Raw genomic sequence first — 15,061 nt, 5'->3', positions numbered from 1 at the left:
CTGCAGCAACCAGAGGACACGGAGACGCCTCGTTTACTGGTGATGATGTCATCAGGACCACGTCCAGCCAGTGTCCAGCTCTGCAGGGACGTTACATCACATCCTGTCCCCCTGCTTGGCCCTCTTCTTCTTCTGCTCCTCTCAGTCCAGCGTCTTCATGTGTCATCGACAGAAGCTCACGACTGTCAAAACTCAACTGATCTGAACTTTTGTACAAGTACAAAGTACACACTGTGGGGTTAAAGTACACAGAGTACACACTGTGGGGTTAAAGTACACACTGTGGGGTTAAAGTACACAGAGTACAGTGTTTCAGATTGTTAACAGTGAAAAATTGAGAATAAAGAGGAAACAATAAGATCTGTGTGTGTGTGTGTGTGTACTCAGTTACACTGACATATTGAGTACTTTCACTCTTTCCAAAAAACACTAAAGGTCTTTGAATGCAGTACTTGTGCCTGTAACAGAGTACTTTCACTCTGAAGTATAAGTTCTTTTACTGAAGTGAAACATCTGAATTCTTCTTCCTTCACTGGACAAAACTCCAAACAGCTGCATCCTGTGATGTAATGATACACTGCTGGTTACCAGGCAACACAACAACAGTGTGTGTGTGTGTGTGTTGTTACCCAACCAGCCTCAGTGGATCAGATTCAACATCATGTCGTCAGAATGTAAAACATATAAAACACACATTAACCTGACAGCTCGCTCTGTGTGTGTGTGTGTGTCTGTGTGACATCATTCACGGAGCTCGTAGTCACAAACATCCTGTTCTTTAATTAATCAACAGTTAATCTGTGACAATCTGATTGCTGATCAATAACGCACTGATCAGTTCAATCACACTGAACTGATCACAAATCAAACTGACACCGACGTGGAACCAAAACAACTTTATTTACAAGAACAAACCTGAGTGAGTTTTTTCACCTCAACAGTCAACTTAGAAACTAAAATTGTAAAAAAAAAAAGAAAAACAAAGACAGGAAATAACAGGAAGTAAAAGGGGCGGGGCTCCGGTGTGACGTCAGCCAGGTGACATCAGATCAGATCGGCCACTGCAGAGAGGAAACAGGAACATGTCAGTGTGGCAGCAGCACTGCCTGCTAACATCGGCTAGCTACTCACTGTACGTTCGCTCACACTTGCTAATCTGTTAGCCTGTTAGCTTGTCAGATCCAGGTAATGAACTCAGTCCTGTTTGGTGATGCAGCTGTGAGCCGCTCTCTGCTCGACTACTTTCTGTGTGTCAGGGATTTGTTTGTTTGTTTGTTGTTTGTTTGTTTGTTTTAAAACTCTAAACCAACAGTTTGTCTCTTCTGCTGTGACATCAGAGGAGGAAGTAGCACTCAGCCTCGCTCTGATTGGCTGTGTCTGTAGCAGCAGTAAGCGTGTGATTGGTGGACTCGTACCGTTCATTGGCATCTCGTCGATCTGGGTGGAGTAGTACTGCTCAATGTCCCGCAGGATTCTGATGTCATCGTTCTTCACAAAGTTGATGGCCACGCCCTTACGACCATAACGACCAGACCGACCAATCCTGGAGGAGGACAGAGGTCACGTCAGATCATTACAGGCAACAGCAGGAAGCACTACACCCGTTTGATTTATTAGATCAGTCGGCAGTGAGACGCCCCCTGCTGGACGTGATCAGCACCTGCAGAACCAACTGTTCTGACCACGCCCCCTAATATATGCCCCGCCCTTCAAGTACACATCAAAGTGCAGTCTATAACTTTAATGTTACCGTCATGTTTCCTTCTGAACTGAGACGTGTGAACAAAAAGTAGAAGTATGTGTTGACAACAGGCAGTTTGAGGACTAGTTTGTGTGGAGGGATACGGACCTGTGGATGTAGAGCTCTCTGTTGTTGGGCAGGTCGTAGTTGATGATCAGTGAAACTTGAGGAACATCTAAACCTCGAGCCCAAACATCCGTCGAGATCAACACACGACTGAAACACACAAAACACACATGATCCAACACAACAACTCATTTAGGACTCAGGTCCTGGTCCGGTTCAGGTGCTGGTTTACCTGGCTCCTGATCTGAACTCCTTCATGATGGACTCTCTCTCTTTCTGAGGCATGTCTCCGTGCATTGATGACACCGTGAAGTTGGCCTCCCTCATCTTCTCTGTCAGCCAGTCCACCTGAACACACACACACACACACACACACACACGTACATATACACACACACACACACACACACACACACACACACGTACATATACATACACACACACACACACACGTACACACGTACATACACACACACACACACACACACGTACATACACACACACACACACACACGTACATACACACACACACACACACACGTACATACACACACACACACACACACACGTACATATACACACACACACACACACACGTACATATACACACACACACACACACGTACATATACACACACACACACACACACGTACATACACACACACACACACACGTACATACAAACACACACACACACACACACACGTACACAACCTTCAGTATAAAGCAGGCCTCTCATATTGTGTGTGTGTGTGTGTGCGCGCATCTGACCTTCCTCTTGGTGTTGCAGAAGATGACGGCCTGTGTGATGGTCAGAGTGTCGTACAGATCACACAGAGTGTCAAACTTCCACTCCTCTCTCTCCACGGCAACGAAGAACTGCTTTATCCCCTCCAGAGTCAACTCATCACTGAGGGCGAGAGACATCCACACAGACAGAGAGAGAGAGAGAGACATCCACACAGACAGAGAGAAAGAGAGAGACATCCACACAGACAGAGAGAGAGAGAGAGACATCCACACAGACAGAGAGAGAGAGAGACATCCACACAGACAGAGAGAGAGAGACATCCACACAGACAGAGAGAGAGAGAGACATCCACACAGACAGAGAGAGAGAGACATCCACACAGACAGAGAGAGAGAGAGAGAGACATCCACACAGACAGACACACAGAGAGAGAGAGAGACATCCACACAGACAGAGAGAGAGAGAGAGAGAGACATCCACACAGACAGAGAGAGAGAGAGAGAGAGACATCCACACAGACAGAGAGAGAGAGAGACATCCACACAGACAGAGAGAAAGAGAGAGACATCCACACAGACAGAGAGAGAGAGAGAGACATCCACACAGACAGAGAGAGAGAGAGACATCCACACAGACAGAGAGAGAGAGACATCCACACAGACAGAGAGAGAGAGAGACATCCACACAGACAGAGAGAGAGAGACATCCACACAGACAGAGAGAGAGAGAGAGAGACATCCACACAGACAGACACACAGAGAGAGAGAGAGACATCCACACAGACAGAGAGAGAGAGAGAGAGAGACATCCACACAGACAGAGAGAGAGAGAGAGAGAGACATCCACACAGACAGAGAGAGAGAGAGAGAGAGACATCCACACAGACAGAGAGAGAGAGAGAGAGAGACATCCACACAGACAGAGAGAGAGAGAGAGAGAGACAGGTTCAGTTTCTAAAGAACATTTAGATGCTGAAGATGTTTTATATCTCCAGGTGTTCTTCCTGAGTGTTGTCTGGATGTTGTGTAAGTGTTGTCTGAGTGTTGTCTGGGTGTTGTCTGGATGTTGTGAAAGTGTTGTCTGAGTGTTGTGAAAGTGTTGTCTGAGTGTTGTGAAAGTGTTGTCTGAGTGTTGTGAAAGTGTTGTGAAAGTGTTGTCTGAGTGTTGTGAAAGTGTTGTCTGAGTGTTGTGAAAGTGTTGTCTGAGTGTTGTGAAAGTGTTGTCTGAGTGTTGTGAAAGTGTTGTCTGAGTGTTGTGAAAGTGTTGTCTGGATGTTGTGTAAGTGTTGTCTGGATGTTGTGTAAGTGTTGTCTGAGTGTTGTCTGGGTGTTGTCTGGATGTTGTGAAAGTGTTGTCTGAGTGTTGTCTGGGTGTTGTCTGGATGTTGTGAAAGTGTTGTCTGAGTGTTGTGAAAGTGTTGTCTGAGTGTTGTGAAAGTGTTGTCTGAGTGTTGTGAAAGTGTTGTGAAAGTGTTGTCTGAGTGTTGTGAAAGTGTTGTCTGAGTGTTGTGAAAGTGTTGTCTGAGTGTTGTGAAAGTGTTGTCTGGATGTTGTGTAAGTGTTGTCTGGATGTTGTGTAAGTGTTGTCTGAGTGTTGTCTGAGTGTTGTCTGAGTGTTGTCTGGGTGTTGTCTGGATGTTGTGAAAGTGTTGTCTGGGTGTTGTCTGGATGTTGTCTGGATGTTGTGAAAGTGTTGTCTGAGTGTTGTCTGGGTGTTGTCTGAGTGTTGTGAAAGTGTTGTCTGAGTGTTGTGAAAGTGTTGTGAAAGTGTTGTCTGAGTGTTGTCTGGATGTTGTGAAAGTGTTGTCTGGGTGTTGTCTGGATGTTGTCTGGATGTTGTGAAAGTGTTGTCTGAGTGTTGTCTGGGTGTTGTCTGAGTGTTGTGAAAGTGTTGTCTGAGTGTTGTGAAAGTGTTGTGAAAGTGTTGTCTGAGTGTTGTCTGGATGTTGTGAAAGTGTTGTCTGAGTGTTGTGAAAGTGTTGTCTGAGTGTTGTGAAAGTGTTGTCTGAGTGTTGTGAAAGTGTTGTGAAAGTGTTGTCTGAGTGTTGTGAAAGTGTTGTCTGAGTGTTGTCTGGGTGTTGTCTGAGTGTTGTGAAAGTGTTGTCTGGATGTTGTGTAAGTGTTGTCTGAGTGTTGTCTGGGTGTTGTCTGGATGTTGTGAAAGTGTTGTCTGGGTGTTGTCTGGATGTTGTCTGGATGTTGTGAAAGTGTTGTCTGAGTGTTGTCTGGGTGTTGTCTGGATGTTGTGAAAGTGTTGTCTGAGTGTTGTGAAAGTGTTGTCTGAGTGTTGTGAAAGTGTTGTCTGAGTGTTGTGAAAGTGTTGTCTGAGTGTTGTGAAAGTGTTGTCTGAGTGTTGTGAAAGTGTTGTCTGAGTGTTGTGAAAGTGTTGTCTGAGTGTTGTCTGGATGTTGTGAAAGTGTTGTCTGAGTGTTGTCTGGGTGTTGTCTGGATGTTGTGAAAGTGTTGTCTGAGTGTTGTGAAAGTGTTGTCTGAGTGTTGTGAAAGTGTTGTCTGAGTGTTGTGAAAGTGTTGTCTGAGTGTTGTGAAAGTGTTGTCTGAGTGTTGTCTGGATGTTGTGTAAGTGTTGTCTGAGTGTTGTCTGGGTGTTGTCTGGATGTTGTGAAAGTGTTGTCTGAGTGTTGTGAAAGTGTTGTCTGAGTGTTGTCTGGATGTTGTGTAAGTGTTGTCTGAGTGTTGTCTGGGTGTTGTCTGGATGTTGTGAAAGTGTTGTCTGAGTGTTGTCTGGGTGTTGTCTGGATGTTGTGAAAGTGTTGTCTGAGTGTTGTCTGGGTGTTGTCTGGATGTTGTCTGGATGTTGTGAAAGTGTTGTCTGAGTGTTGTGAAAGTGTTGTCTGAGTGTTGTGAAAGTGTTGTCTGAGTGTTGTGAAAGTGTTGTCTGGGTGTTGTCTGGATGTTGTGAAAGTGTTGTCTGAGTGTTGTCTGGGTGTTGTCTGGATGTTGTGAAAGTGTTGTCTGAGTGTTGTGAAAGTGTTGTCTGAGTGTTGTGAAAGTGTTGTCTGAGTGTTGTGAAAGTGTTGTCTGAGTGTTGTCTGGGTGTTGTCTTGATGTTGTGAAAGTGTTGTCTGAGTGTTGTCTGGGTGTTGTCTGGATGTTGTGAAAGTGTTGTCTGAGTGTTGTGAAAGTGTTGTCTGAGTGTTGTGAAAGTGTTGTCTGAGTGTTGTGAAAGTGTTGTGAAAGTGTTGTGAAAGTGTTGTCTGAGTGTTGTGAAAGTGTTGTCTGAGTGTTGTGAAAGTGTTGTCTGGATGTTGTGAAAGTGTTGTCTGAGTGTTGTCTGGATGTTGTGAAAGTGTTGTCTGGATGTTGTGAAAGTGTTGTCTGGATGTTGTGAAAGTGTTGTCTGGATGTTGTGAAAGTGTTGTCTGGATGTTGTGAAAGTGTTGTCTGAGTGTTGTGCAAGTGTTGTCTGAGTGTTGTGAAAGTGTTGTCTGAGTGTTGTGAAAGTGTTGTCTGGATGTTGTCTGGGCGTTGTCTGGATGTTGTCTGGGCGTTGTTTAAGTGGTGTTGTCTGGGTGTTGTTTAAGTGTTGTCTGGGTGTTGTTTAAGTGTTGTCTGGGTGGTGTTTAAGTGGTGTTTAAGTGTTGTCTGGGTGTTGTTTAAGTGTTGTCTGGGTGGTGTTTAAGTGTTGTTTAAGTGGTGTTTAAGTGTTGTCTGGGTGTTGTTTAAGTGTTGTCTGGGTGGTGTTTAAGTGTTGTTTAAGTGGTGTTTAAGTGTTGTCTGGGTGTTGTTTAAGTGGTGTTTAAGTGGTGTTTAAGTGTTGTCTGGGTGTTGTTTAAGTGGTGTTTAAGTGTTGTCTGGGTGTTGTCTGGGTGGTGTTTAAGTGTTGTCTGGGTGTTGTTTAAGTGTTGTTTAAGTGTTGTTTAAGTGTTGTTTAAGTGGTGTTTAAGTGTTGTCTGGGTGGTGTCTGGACCGACCGTTTGACCAGGATGCGGATCGGGTCGGTCATGAACTTGTTGGTCATCTCCAGGATCTCATGAGGCAGCGTGGCGCTGATCAGAACCACCTGAGTGGCTGGAGGCAGGTAACGGTACACATCATAGATCTGCTCCTTAAAACCTGAACACAGACACAACCTTGAGCGAACAGACACACAACAACAGACACACTAACAAACAGAATCTTGCATTAATCTAATCACCTGGCTTAAGGCCTCTCTGCACCAAACTCCATTCACTTTTTAACAGATTTTAGACATTGTGTGAACCAACAAACCTGTGTGAGACAAGCTGTAATCTTGTTCAGTTTGTGTTCACAGTATTTTGACTCCACCGAGATGTTGGACAGTGACATCACAGACTTATCAAGGTATGTCTGTCTGCAGGTGACACACCTGCACATGCTCAGTCTCACCTTTGTTGAGCATCTCGTCAGCTTCGTCCAGAACCAACATCTTGATGGCTCGTGTCCTCAGACTCCTGCGACGAATCATATCTGCAGGAAAACAACAGACAAACCAACGTCAGCTTCCTATTGGATGCCTGAGTCAGAGGCCGACCAATCAGCAGTCAGAACAGAGACAGTCTACTGAGTGTCTCTGGGTAACTGGACGATGGATTGCCATGAAACCAGCTGAGCAGTCAGCTCCATCAGATACTCAGATTTTCTTTATTTTAGAAACGTCGTCTCATTATGACTAATGACAATAATCTGATGATCTGTGGCGTATTGACGACGATGGACCGGTTAGTGATTTGTTGTGCAGTGAGTGAGTGAGTTGAGTGTGTGTGTGTGTGGCGTCTCCTGCTGCTGGCGCTGTGTAAACTCACCAAACACTCGTCCGGGCGTCCCCGCCACCACGTGCTGGCCGTAGTCCAGCTTCCTGATGTCCTCGCCCACGTTGGTGCCTCCAATGCAGGCGTGACACTGGACGTTCATGTAGTCTCCCAGAGCCAGCAGCACCTGCACACAAAGGGAACAGACAGCCAATCAGAACACAGAACATCTCATCGCCGCTCACAGATGATTGGCTGAGTGTGATGGTGTGGGCGGGGCTACCTTCTGAATCTGTCCAGCCAGCTCTCTGGTTGGAGCGAGGATCAGGGCCTGCGTCTCCCTCACCTGCAGACAGGAAACACAATGATGTCATCACAGTCTGTCCACCAACCAACAACATGTTGTTGACATGTTTATTATTTATCAACAAGGTCCTGAAAGTTCCTCTGACCTGTATGTCGAGACACTGCAGCACCGACACACAGAAGGTGGCCGTCTTTCCTGTTCCAGACTGAGACCTGAACACATCAGAGACCAGCTGTTAGAGGACATCACAGGTCATATAGAGACAGACAGTCCTGAGACCAGCTGTTAGGGGACATCACAGGTCATATAGAGACAGACAGTCCTGAGACCAGCTGTTAGGGGACATCACAGGTCATATAGAGACAGACAGAGGTCTTACTGGGCGATGACGTCTCTGCCTTTGATGATCTGTTTGATGGCTCTCTGCTGGATGGCCGACGGCTTCTCAAAACCTGAAATGGAAAACAAACAACTGGTAACAGCTGGATTGTCGGGGACATAGAGGACAGGATGGTCAATCTCCCAGGACGTGTTGAGTCCAGGTGATTAACATGTTGGGGTTGATGTGGACTCAGTCGTTACAACATCTAGGGCTGCTCGATTATGGAAAAAAAATCATTATCACGATTATTTTGGTCAATATTGAAATCACGATTATTTAAACGATTATTTTTGAGTTTGGAAACATGATGCATTTATTCAGCATTTCTCTCAAAAGAATACACAAAATGTTCAAATCAAAAATAATGTACTAGGCTTTCCGCCGATCTGACCGGCTATATCGGATCAGCCGATATTTTGCATTTTATGCAATTTGTGGGAAAATCCTAATTCGCTGATTCGATCGATGACGTCATGTCGTGCTGAAACTCCCCGCAGATGCTCCCGTTGCATAGATTGCAGGCGGCCTGTGTCCCACCCGTCCCATCCACTCCGAAAGAGCGAACGAGACAGACACAACCCAAGCCACCCGCAATCCGTGCAACACTAGAGTACCTCGAGGGGGAGCATCTGCAAAATGCCCCAACACGACAAAGTTAATCAGGCACCTGGATTCAAGAAACGGAGCGTGGAAAAAGACAAACAAACACCGAAACGGATGCTAAAGCAAACTACTTCAGACAGTACCTGTCCGTATAGCCGTGACAGTGAGAAGGCAAGGGGTGGCACAAGCAAAAACTTATGGAGTTTATCCTGCTGGCCGACCTGCCATGTAATATTGTGGAGAACCCCGCAACATTTCAACGTTGGCTGGCACACTTTGATCCACGCAATAAGTTGTTGCGCCCATTATTTCTGTTTCAAGTTATTTTGGTTTGACCTGACTGAACTTTGAACTTATGTCTGGCCAGTCCTTGAATGCCCTCTAGAGGTCATTGATGTTTTACCCTTGCATCTCAGTCAGTTTGGGGCATGGCAAAGATTGTTAAACATTGGCAAAAATGCTTGAGAATACTTTTGTTGATACTGAGTAAACAGTACATAAGTATATAAAGTAAATTAACAAGTTATTTAAATACACATATTGCTCCCTCAAGTGATCGGATTGGTGAACGGTTTATTCAAACTCACTGATTCAAAAATCCTGATCGTGTAAAGCCTATAATGTACAAATATGTATCCAACTGTTCTGCAATTTCTATAAAACATTTAATGAATAAAATAAAATACTTCGAAAATCAAATAAGACAAACGATAGGGTGCATTTCTTTAGCTAAAAAGTATCCAATGGCAGCTGTTATTTTCTTGTGCCTGTCCGAATTTGACGGATAAGGAGTCGCATTATACAGTGTGTCTGAGATCGATGTCTGACTCTGCGTTGATGTCGTGGGGGTTGTGGCCTTGTCTTTGCGAGAGGTGGAATTTCGCTGCGCCTCTGATGCCTCCGGAGGTAGAATCAGAGGTAGAATCAGAGGTAGAGTCAGAGGTAGAGTCAGAGGTAGAGTCAGAGGTAGAGTCAGAGGTAGAGTCAGAGGTAGATTTAGAGTCAGAGGTAGAGTCAGAGGTAGAGTCAGAGGTAGAGTCAGAGGTAGTGTCAGAGGTAGAGTCAGAGGTAGAGTCAGAGGTAGTGTCAGAGGTAGAGTCAGAGGTAGAGTCAGAGGTAGTATCAGAGGTTGAGTCAGAGTCAGAGGTAGTGTCAGAGGTAGAGTCAGAGGTAGAGTCAGAGGTAGAGTCAGAGGTAGAGTCAGAGGTAGAGTCAGAGGTAGTATCAGAGGTTGAGTCAGAGTCAGAGGTAGTGTCAGAGGTAGAGTCAGAGGTAGAGTCAGAGGTAGAGTCAGAGGTAGTGTCAGAGGTGTAGTACTGGCGAACCGAACCAGTGTGAACAGATAAGCCGGCGGCACGCAGTGAGGGTGTGTCGGTCTGATGGTGTTCACTGTCTGATAACTCAACATGTCCTTCACTCAACAAAATAAAGAGAAATGTCCCACAAAGCAACGTTACAGCACCAAACAACAGTAACGTAGTAACCGGTCGTGTCTTTGGCAACTTATATGAGGAAAAAAATACTGCAGTTATACGTGGAGAAGTGTCTGTCCGACCGACTCTTCGTCACAATTCTGCACGAAAAACAGCGTCTGTCCCCGGCAAAAAACTTTTACTCATCAAGTGTTTGTCGCGGTGAAAAAAATCACCACGAAGGTCAGCCCTCCCGACCGAGACTTCAGTGAACTCTCCCCCATAAAACAGCCTCCCTCCCTGCGAGTGACAGAGTCACAGCGTCCTGTTGTCTGATGGAGATTATGTAATTTAGAGAAAAACATAACTTGAGTGAGTGCCGGTCAGCAGGGCCGTGTTGAATGCTTTGGGGGAGAGACTGAATTGCGCGTCTCATTCAGAAAATCTCTAGGCCGACTGTACAACGATAAATGCCAAATAAATCGCTTCAATTCGATTATATTAGTTTGGAGATCGTTTGATCCAACAATCAAAATCTGATTAATTGCACAGCCCTAATAACATCACAGACAGAGACCATCAGAGTCTAACACACACACACACACACACACACACACACACACACACACACACACACACACACACACACACACACACACACACAGCTATAGTGATGAACACAGAAGCCCTTTTCACACAGAGACTCTGCATTATCTCCACAGTGGCGGTTCGCCAATTCTCCGCCTTTGTTTGTTCACACAAAAAACTAAGCAGTTCTGGCGTAAAGACGCACCAGTGTGTCAATTCATACAGCTAGCCGGCGCTGCAGATCCAAAAAAGGTGTGACGGTACACGTCACGATGACGACGGTACACGTCACGATGACGACGGTACACGTCACGATGACGACGGTACACGTCACGATGACGACGGTAGACATGACGACGGTAGACGTCACGATGATGACGGTACATGTCATGATGATGACGTCTGTGTGTTTTTTCTACGTGTTTCCCCCGGTGTCCTCCTGTTAATCTAAACATGTACCTGCTGACTGTTTATAATCATATGATGCTGTTATAATGTGTTGTGATGAGATCCTGACCCACCAAACATCCTGGAAAGAGACAAAGTTACGTTTTTCGCTGTAAATTACATAATTTCCATCAGTAAACAGGACGCTGTCTGACTCTGTCACTCGCGCGGAGGGAGGCTGTTTTCTGGGGGAAAGTTCACTGAAGTCTCAGTTGGGAGTGCTGACCGTCACCATGACAACAGTAACTACAACAGTGAAGGAGACAAAGACATGGTGAGTTAAAGTTTTTTGCCGGGGACGCTGTTTTTCGGGCAGAAATGTGACGAAGAGTCAGTAGGACAGACGGGAGGACAGACGGGAGGACAGAGGCTTCTGCAGTATTTTTTTCCTCATATAAGACACGACCAGTTATTACGTTACTGTTGTTTGGTCATGTAACGTTGCTTTGTGGGACATTTCTCTTTATTTTGTTGAGTGAAAGATCTGTTTAGTTAACAGACAGTGAACACCATCAGATCGACACGCCCCACACCACCGGCTTATCCGTTCATACTGGATCGGTTCGCCAATGTTGCACCTCTGACTGCACCTCTGACTCTGCCTCTGACTGCACCTCTGACTCTGCCTCTGACTGCACCTCTGACTCTGCCTCTGACTGCACCTCTGACTCTACCTCTGACTCTACCTCTGACTCTACCTCTGACTCTACCTCTGACTCTACCTCTGCCTCTGACTCTGCCTCTGACTCTACCTCTGACTCTACCTCTGACTCTGCCTCTGACTCTGACTGACTCTGCCTCTGACACTACCTCTGACTCTGACTGACTCTGCCTCTGACACTACCTCTGACTCTGACTGACTCTGCCTCTGACTCTACCACTGACTCTGCCTGACTCTGACTGACTCTGCCTCTGACTCTACCTCTGACTCTGACTCTGACTGACTCTGCCTCTGACTCTGCCTCTGCCTCTGACTCTACCTCTGACTCTGCCTCTACCTCTGCCTCTGCCTCTGCCTCTGACACTACCTCTGACTCTGACTGACTCTGCCTCTGACTCTACCTCTGACTCTACCACTGACTCTGCCTGACTCTGACTGACTCTGCCTCTGACTCTACCTCTGACTCTGACTCTGACTGACTCTGCCTCTGACTCTACCTCTGACTCTGCCTCTACCTCTGCCTCTGCCTCTGACTCTGACTCTGCCTCTGACTCTGACTCTACCTCTGCCTCTGGAGGCGCATCAGAGCCGCAGCAAAGTTTCACCCCTCACCGCATCTGAGACTTTCACACAGAGGAGGATGCAGAGAGTTGACGCAGGATCCCCGCACTCAGAGGGCAGAGAGGATGGGGCTAGTGTGTCTGATGGGTGTTTCAAAAACACTTCACGTCCCCAAATGTCAAACATAAAAAAAATTCATAAATAATCTGACTGTCTGATAATAATCTAAATAATTTACTGAGGATCGAGTAACACCACCCAAACTCCTCCTTCACATTTTTGTCAATTTAACATATTTTGTATTTACTACTTTCCAAACCAGACCAGTACCAGAACGACATGAATCATATTGTACAATGTAGCCACCACCTCGGCTCTCCTCCGGGGTGAACAGCCACTCACTCCCAGTAGCGCCGAGGTCGAAAAGTGGCCAAAGGTATGTCGATTGCTGCTCAGCAGCATAATCCACCTGCTCAGCGGCATATACCAATCCCTAGACTCTTATACCGTTCCTCGGAGTGGTATGCCGCTGATATTCCACCGACACATGACGGTTTGTGCCGCTAGAGACTGTTATGCTTCTGAAAGTCTGTTGGATGGGTACCGCCCCCTGATGGATATGCAAATATAATGCCACTGGGCTGGTTTTACGACAAGTACTACTGTAAATGTATACATTTCTGTAGTCTTTTTTGACAATGCTAACTTAACACATTGCCGTAAATAAAGGAACACAGGCTATGTATTTCTTTTGGATGTTATGTTGGTGGGATGTAGGCATATAGACAGTAATTACACGTGGGATTCTTGCGATATGATGCCAAAGTAATATGTCTAAATTTGTGCCTATAAACTACTTAAAGCTAATGAAAGAGCTAGCCTTAGCTACTGTTAGCCCAGCCACCGTAGCCAGGCTGACTAATCGATGGCAGAAACTTTGAGCCAACCAACTAAACAATACTTACTGACAGGTTTCCTTTATTAGGAGAACACAATAATACATTACTGGATATAAAATCTACTTCGCCGAACATTAACCACTGTGGCATATTATGTATCATGTTCACTGTACATTGAGATATTTTCTAACTATTGTCAATCAATGTGTGTGTGTGTGTGTGTGTGTGTGTGTGTGTCCAACAGTCTTTCAGAAGCATAATAGTCTCTAGCGGCACAAACCGTCATGTGTCGGTGGAATAACAGCGGCATAACAGCGGCATACCACTCCGAGGATCGGTATAAGAGTCTAGGGATTGGTATATGCCGCTGAGCAGCTGGTATATGCCGCTGAGCAGCAGGTATATGCCGCTGAGCAGCAGGTATATGCCGCTGAGCAGCAGGTATATGCCGCTGAGCAGCTGGTATATGCCGCTGAGCAGCAGGTATATGCCGCTGAGCAGCTGGTATATGCCGCTGAGCAGCAGTAGACATACCGTTGGCCACTTTTCGATCTCGGCGTCACTCCATAATAATCAACACAGCGAAGCTGTTCGCCACCAGCTGCACTACAGACACCTACAGACACACAGTTGAACCAGCAGAGACCAAAGCTCAGCCCGACACACTGCGGTTTGTCTCTACTTGTTTGTTTGACCAGCAGACAGACTTCAGTCGTGTTTCACTTCACACTCAACTACACAATCAGAAACATTTCGGCGGTAAACTGCGCAGCACCCGGAGCTGGAACGGCTAATGTGGATGCTAACATGCTAAGATGTCGTTAAACATTCCAATAACAAAACACAGCTTTTAAAGTGAATGATGAGCATCTACACTTAAATTATACTGTGTCATTAATCAAATTTATCTATTTTACTTAACCAGACTACTAAATAAAAACACGGGGATGACCATAACGTTAGCTTTAACATCCTGAGCTAGCTCTCCCCCCGAGGCCCCGCAGATCCCCGGCCTACCGTAAGCGTAGATGCCGCGGAGCAAGTCCTCCCGGAGTCCCATAGTGTCGAAGGTGGGGGTGACATCCACCTCCTCGCTGGTCTCAAACTCCACCTTGGTCATGTCCTCCTCTCTCAGGAGCCTCTTCCTGCTCGTCGCCCCGGCAGCAGCCATCTTTCTCTGAGGGTTCAATTCAACTAAAACTCACCGAGAATCCGGTAAAACTCCTGCTAACTGCTAACTGCTAACACGGGGAAAGAAAGACCACCGCACGTGTCGCGCCAATGACGTCTTCTGGAAGCGACGGGTACATGACGTCACATCCGTGAAGACACGTCACATCCGTGAAGAACACGGACTTTATGAAGCATGTGAGAATGTATGAGTATAAACGGTATAAAGCTGTATAAAGTCAGCAGCGTGATGGTTAATTTAGTTTAGAGAAATAAAAATCTTCATTTAATAAAATCTGAGTTGTTGAAGAAGAATCAGATGAAGAAGTGTTGATTTAAAAGAGCTGAACAACCTGAAGAAGAAACTCCGGCACACTGTTCACTTCACCTTATTGTGTTAACTTTGACATGAATAACATGAGAGGTCAAAGATCAAACCTGCTGCAGTTTGACAAAAATACAGCTGAGTTTATAAAATAGTTCTCAGGTGTGTTCAGAGTGACGAGGTGCTGCAGGTCCAACAGAGTCCACATCAGATCACCAGACTGAATCCAGATCAGAGTCTATGGCTGTGTCCAAATTCAGGGGCTGCATCCTTCAAGGACGCGGGCTTTGTGGCCCACGAAGGCCGGGTCCTTTGGAGAGACCTTGAAGGCCGCGTCCACCGTTGTTAAATGGGACGGTCCAGCCTTCGGAGTGTTTCCTGGTTGCATCACCAGGTGTTCATGCATTAGAGTCTGTTT

The 15,061-nt window shown here is 46.0% G+C and overlaps 1 protein-coding gene across 1 annotated transcript; it reads right to left on the bottom strand.

Moving 5' to 3' along the window:
• Positions 1 to 881: 881 nt before the first annotated feature.
• On the bottom strand, positions 882 to 14,434 carry eif4a3 (eukaryotic translation initiation factor 4A3). Its single transcript, XM_073466160.1, has 12 exons — positions 14,166 to 14,434; positions 7,975 to 8,047; positions 7,741 to 7,807; positions 7,572 to 7,634; positions 7,343 to 7,475; positions 6,927 to 7,007; positions 6,491 to 6,632; positions 2,580 to 2,718; positions 2,040 to 2,155; positions 1,850 to 1,957; positions 1,416 to 1,543; positions 882 to 1,061 (listed from the first exon to the last, which is right to left on the bottom strand). The coding sequence occupies exons 1-12, from the start codon at positions 14,317 to 14,319 to the stop codon at positions 1,045 to 1,047; spliced, it is 1,221 nt and encodes a 406-aa protein (XP_073322261.1). The 5' UTR covers positions 14,320 to 14,434; the 3' UTR covers positions 882 to 1,044.
• Positions 14,435 to 15,061: the final 627 nt, after the last annotated feature.

Source organism: Pagrus major, chromosome 1 (assembly GCF_040436345.1).
Source record: "Pagrus major chromosome 1, Pma_NU_1.0".
In the NCBI taxonomy this organism is placed as follows: Eukaryota; Metazoa; Chordata; class Actinopteri; order Spariformes; family Sparidae; genus Pagrus; species Pagrus major.
Note: the sequence above shows the minus strand (reverse complement) of the source record. Positions and strands in the feature narration are given on the sequence as shown.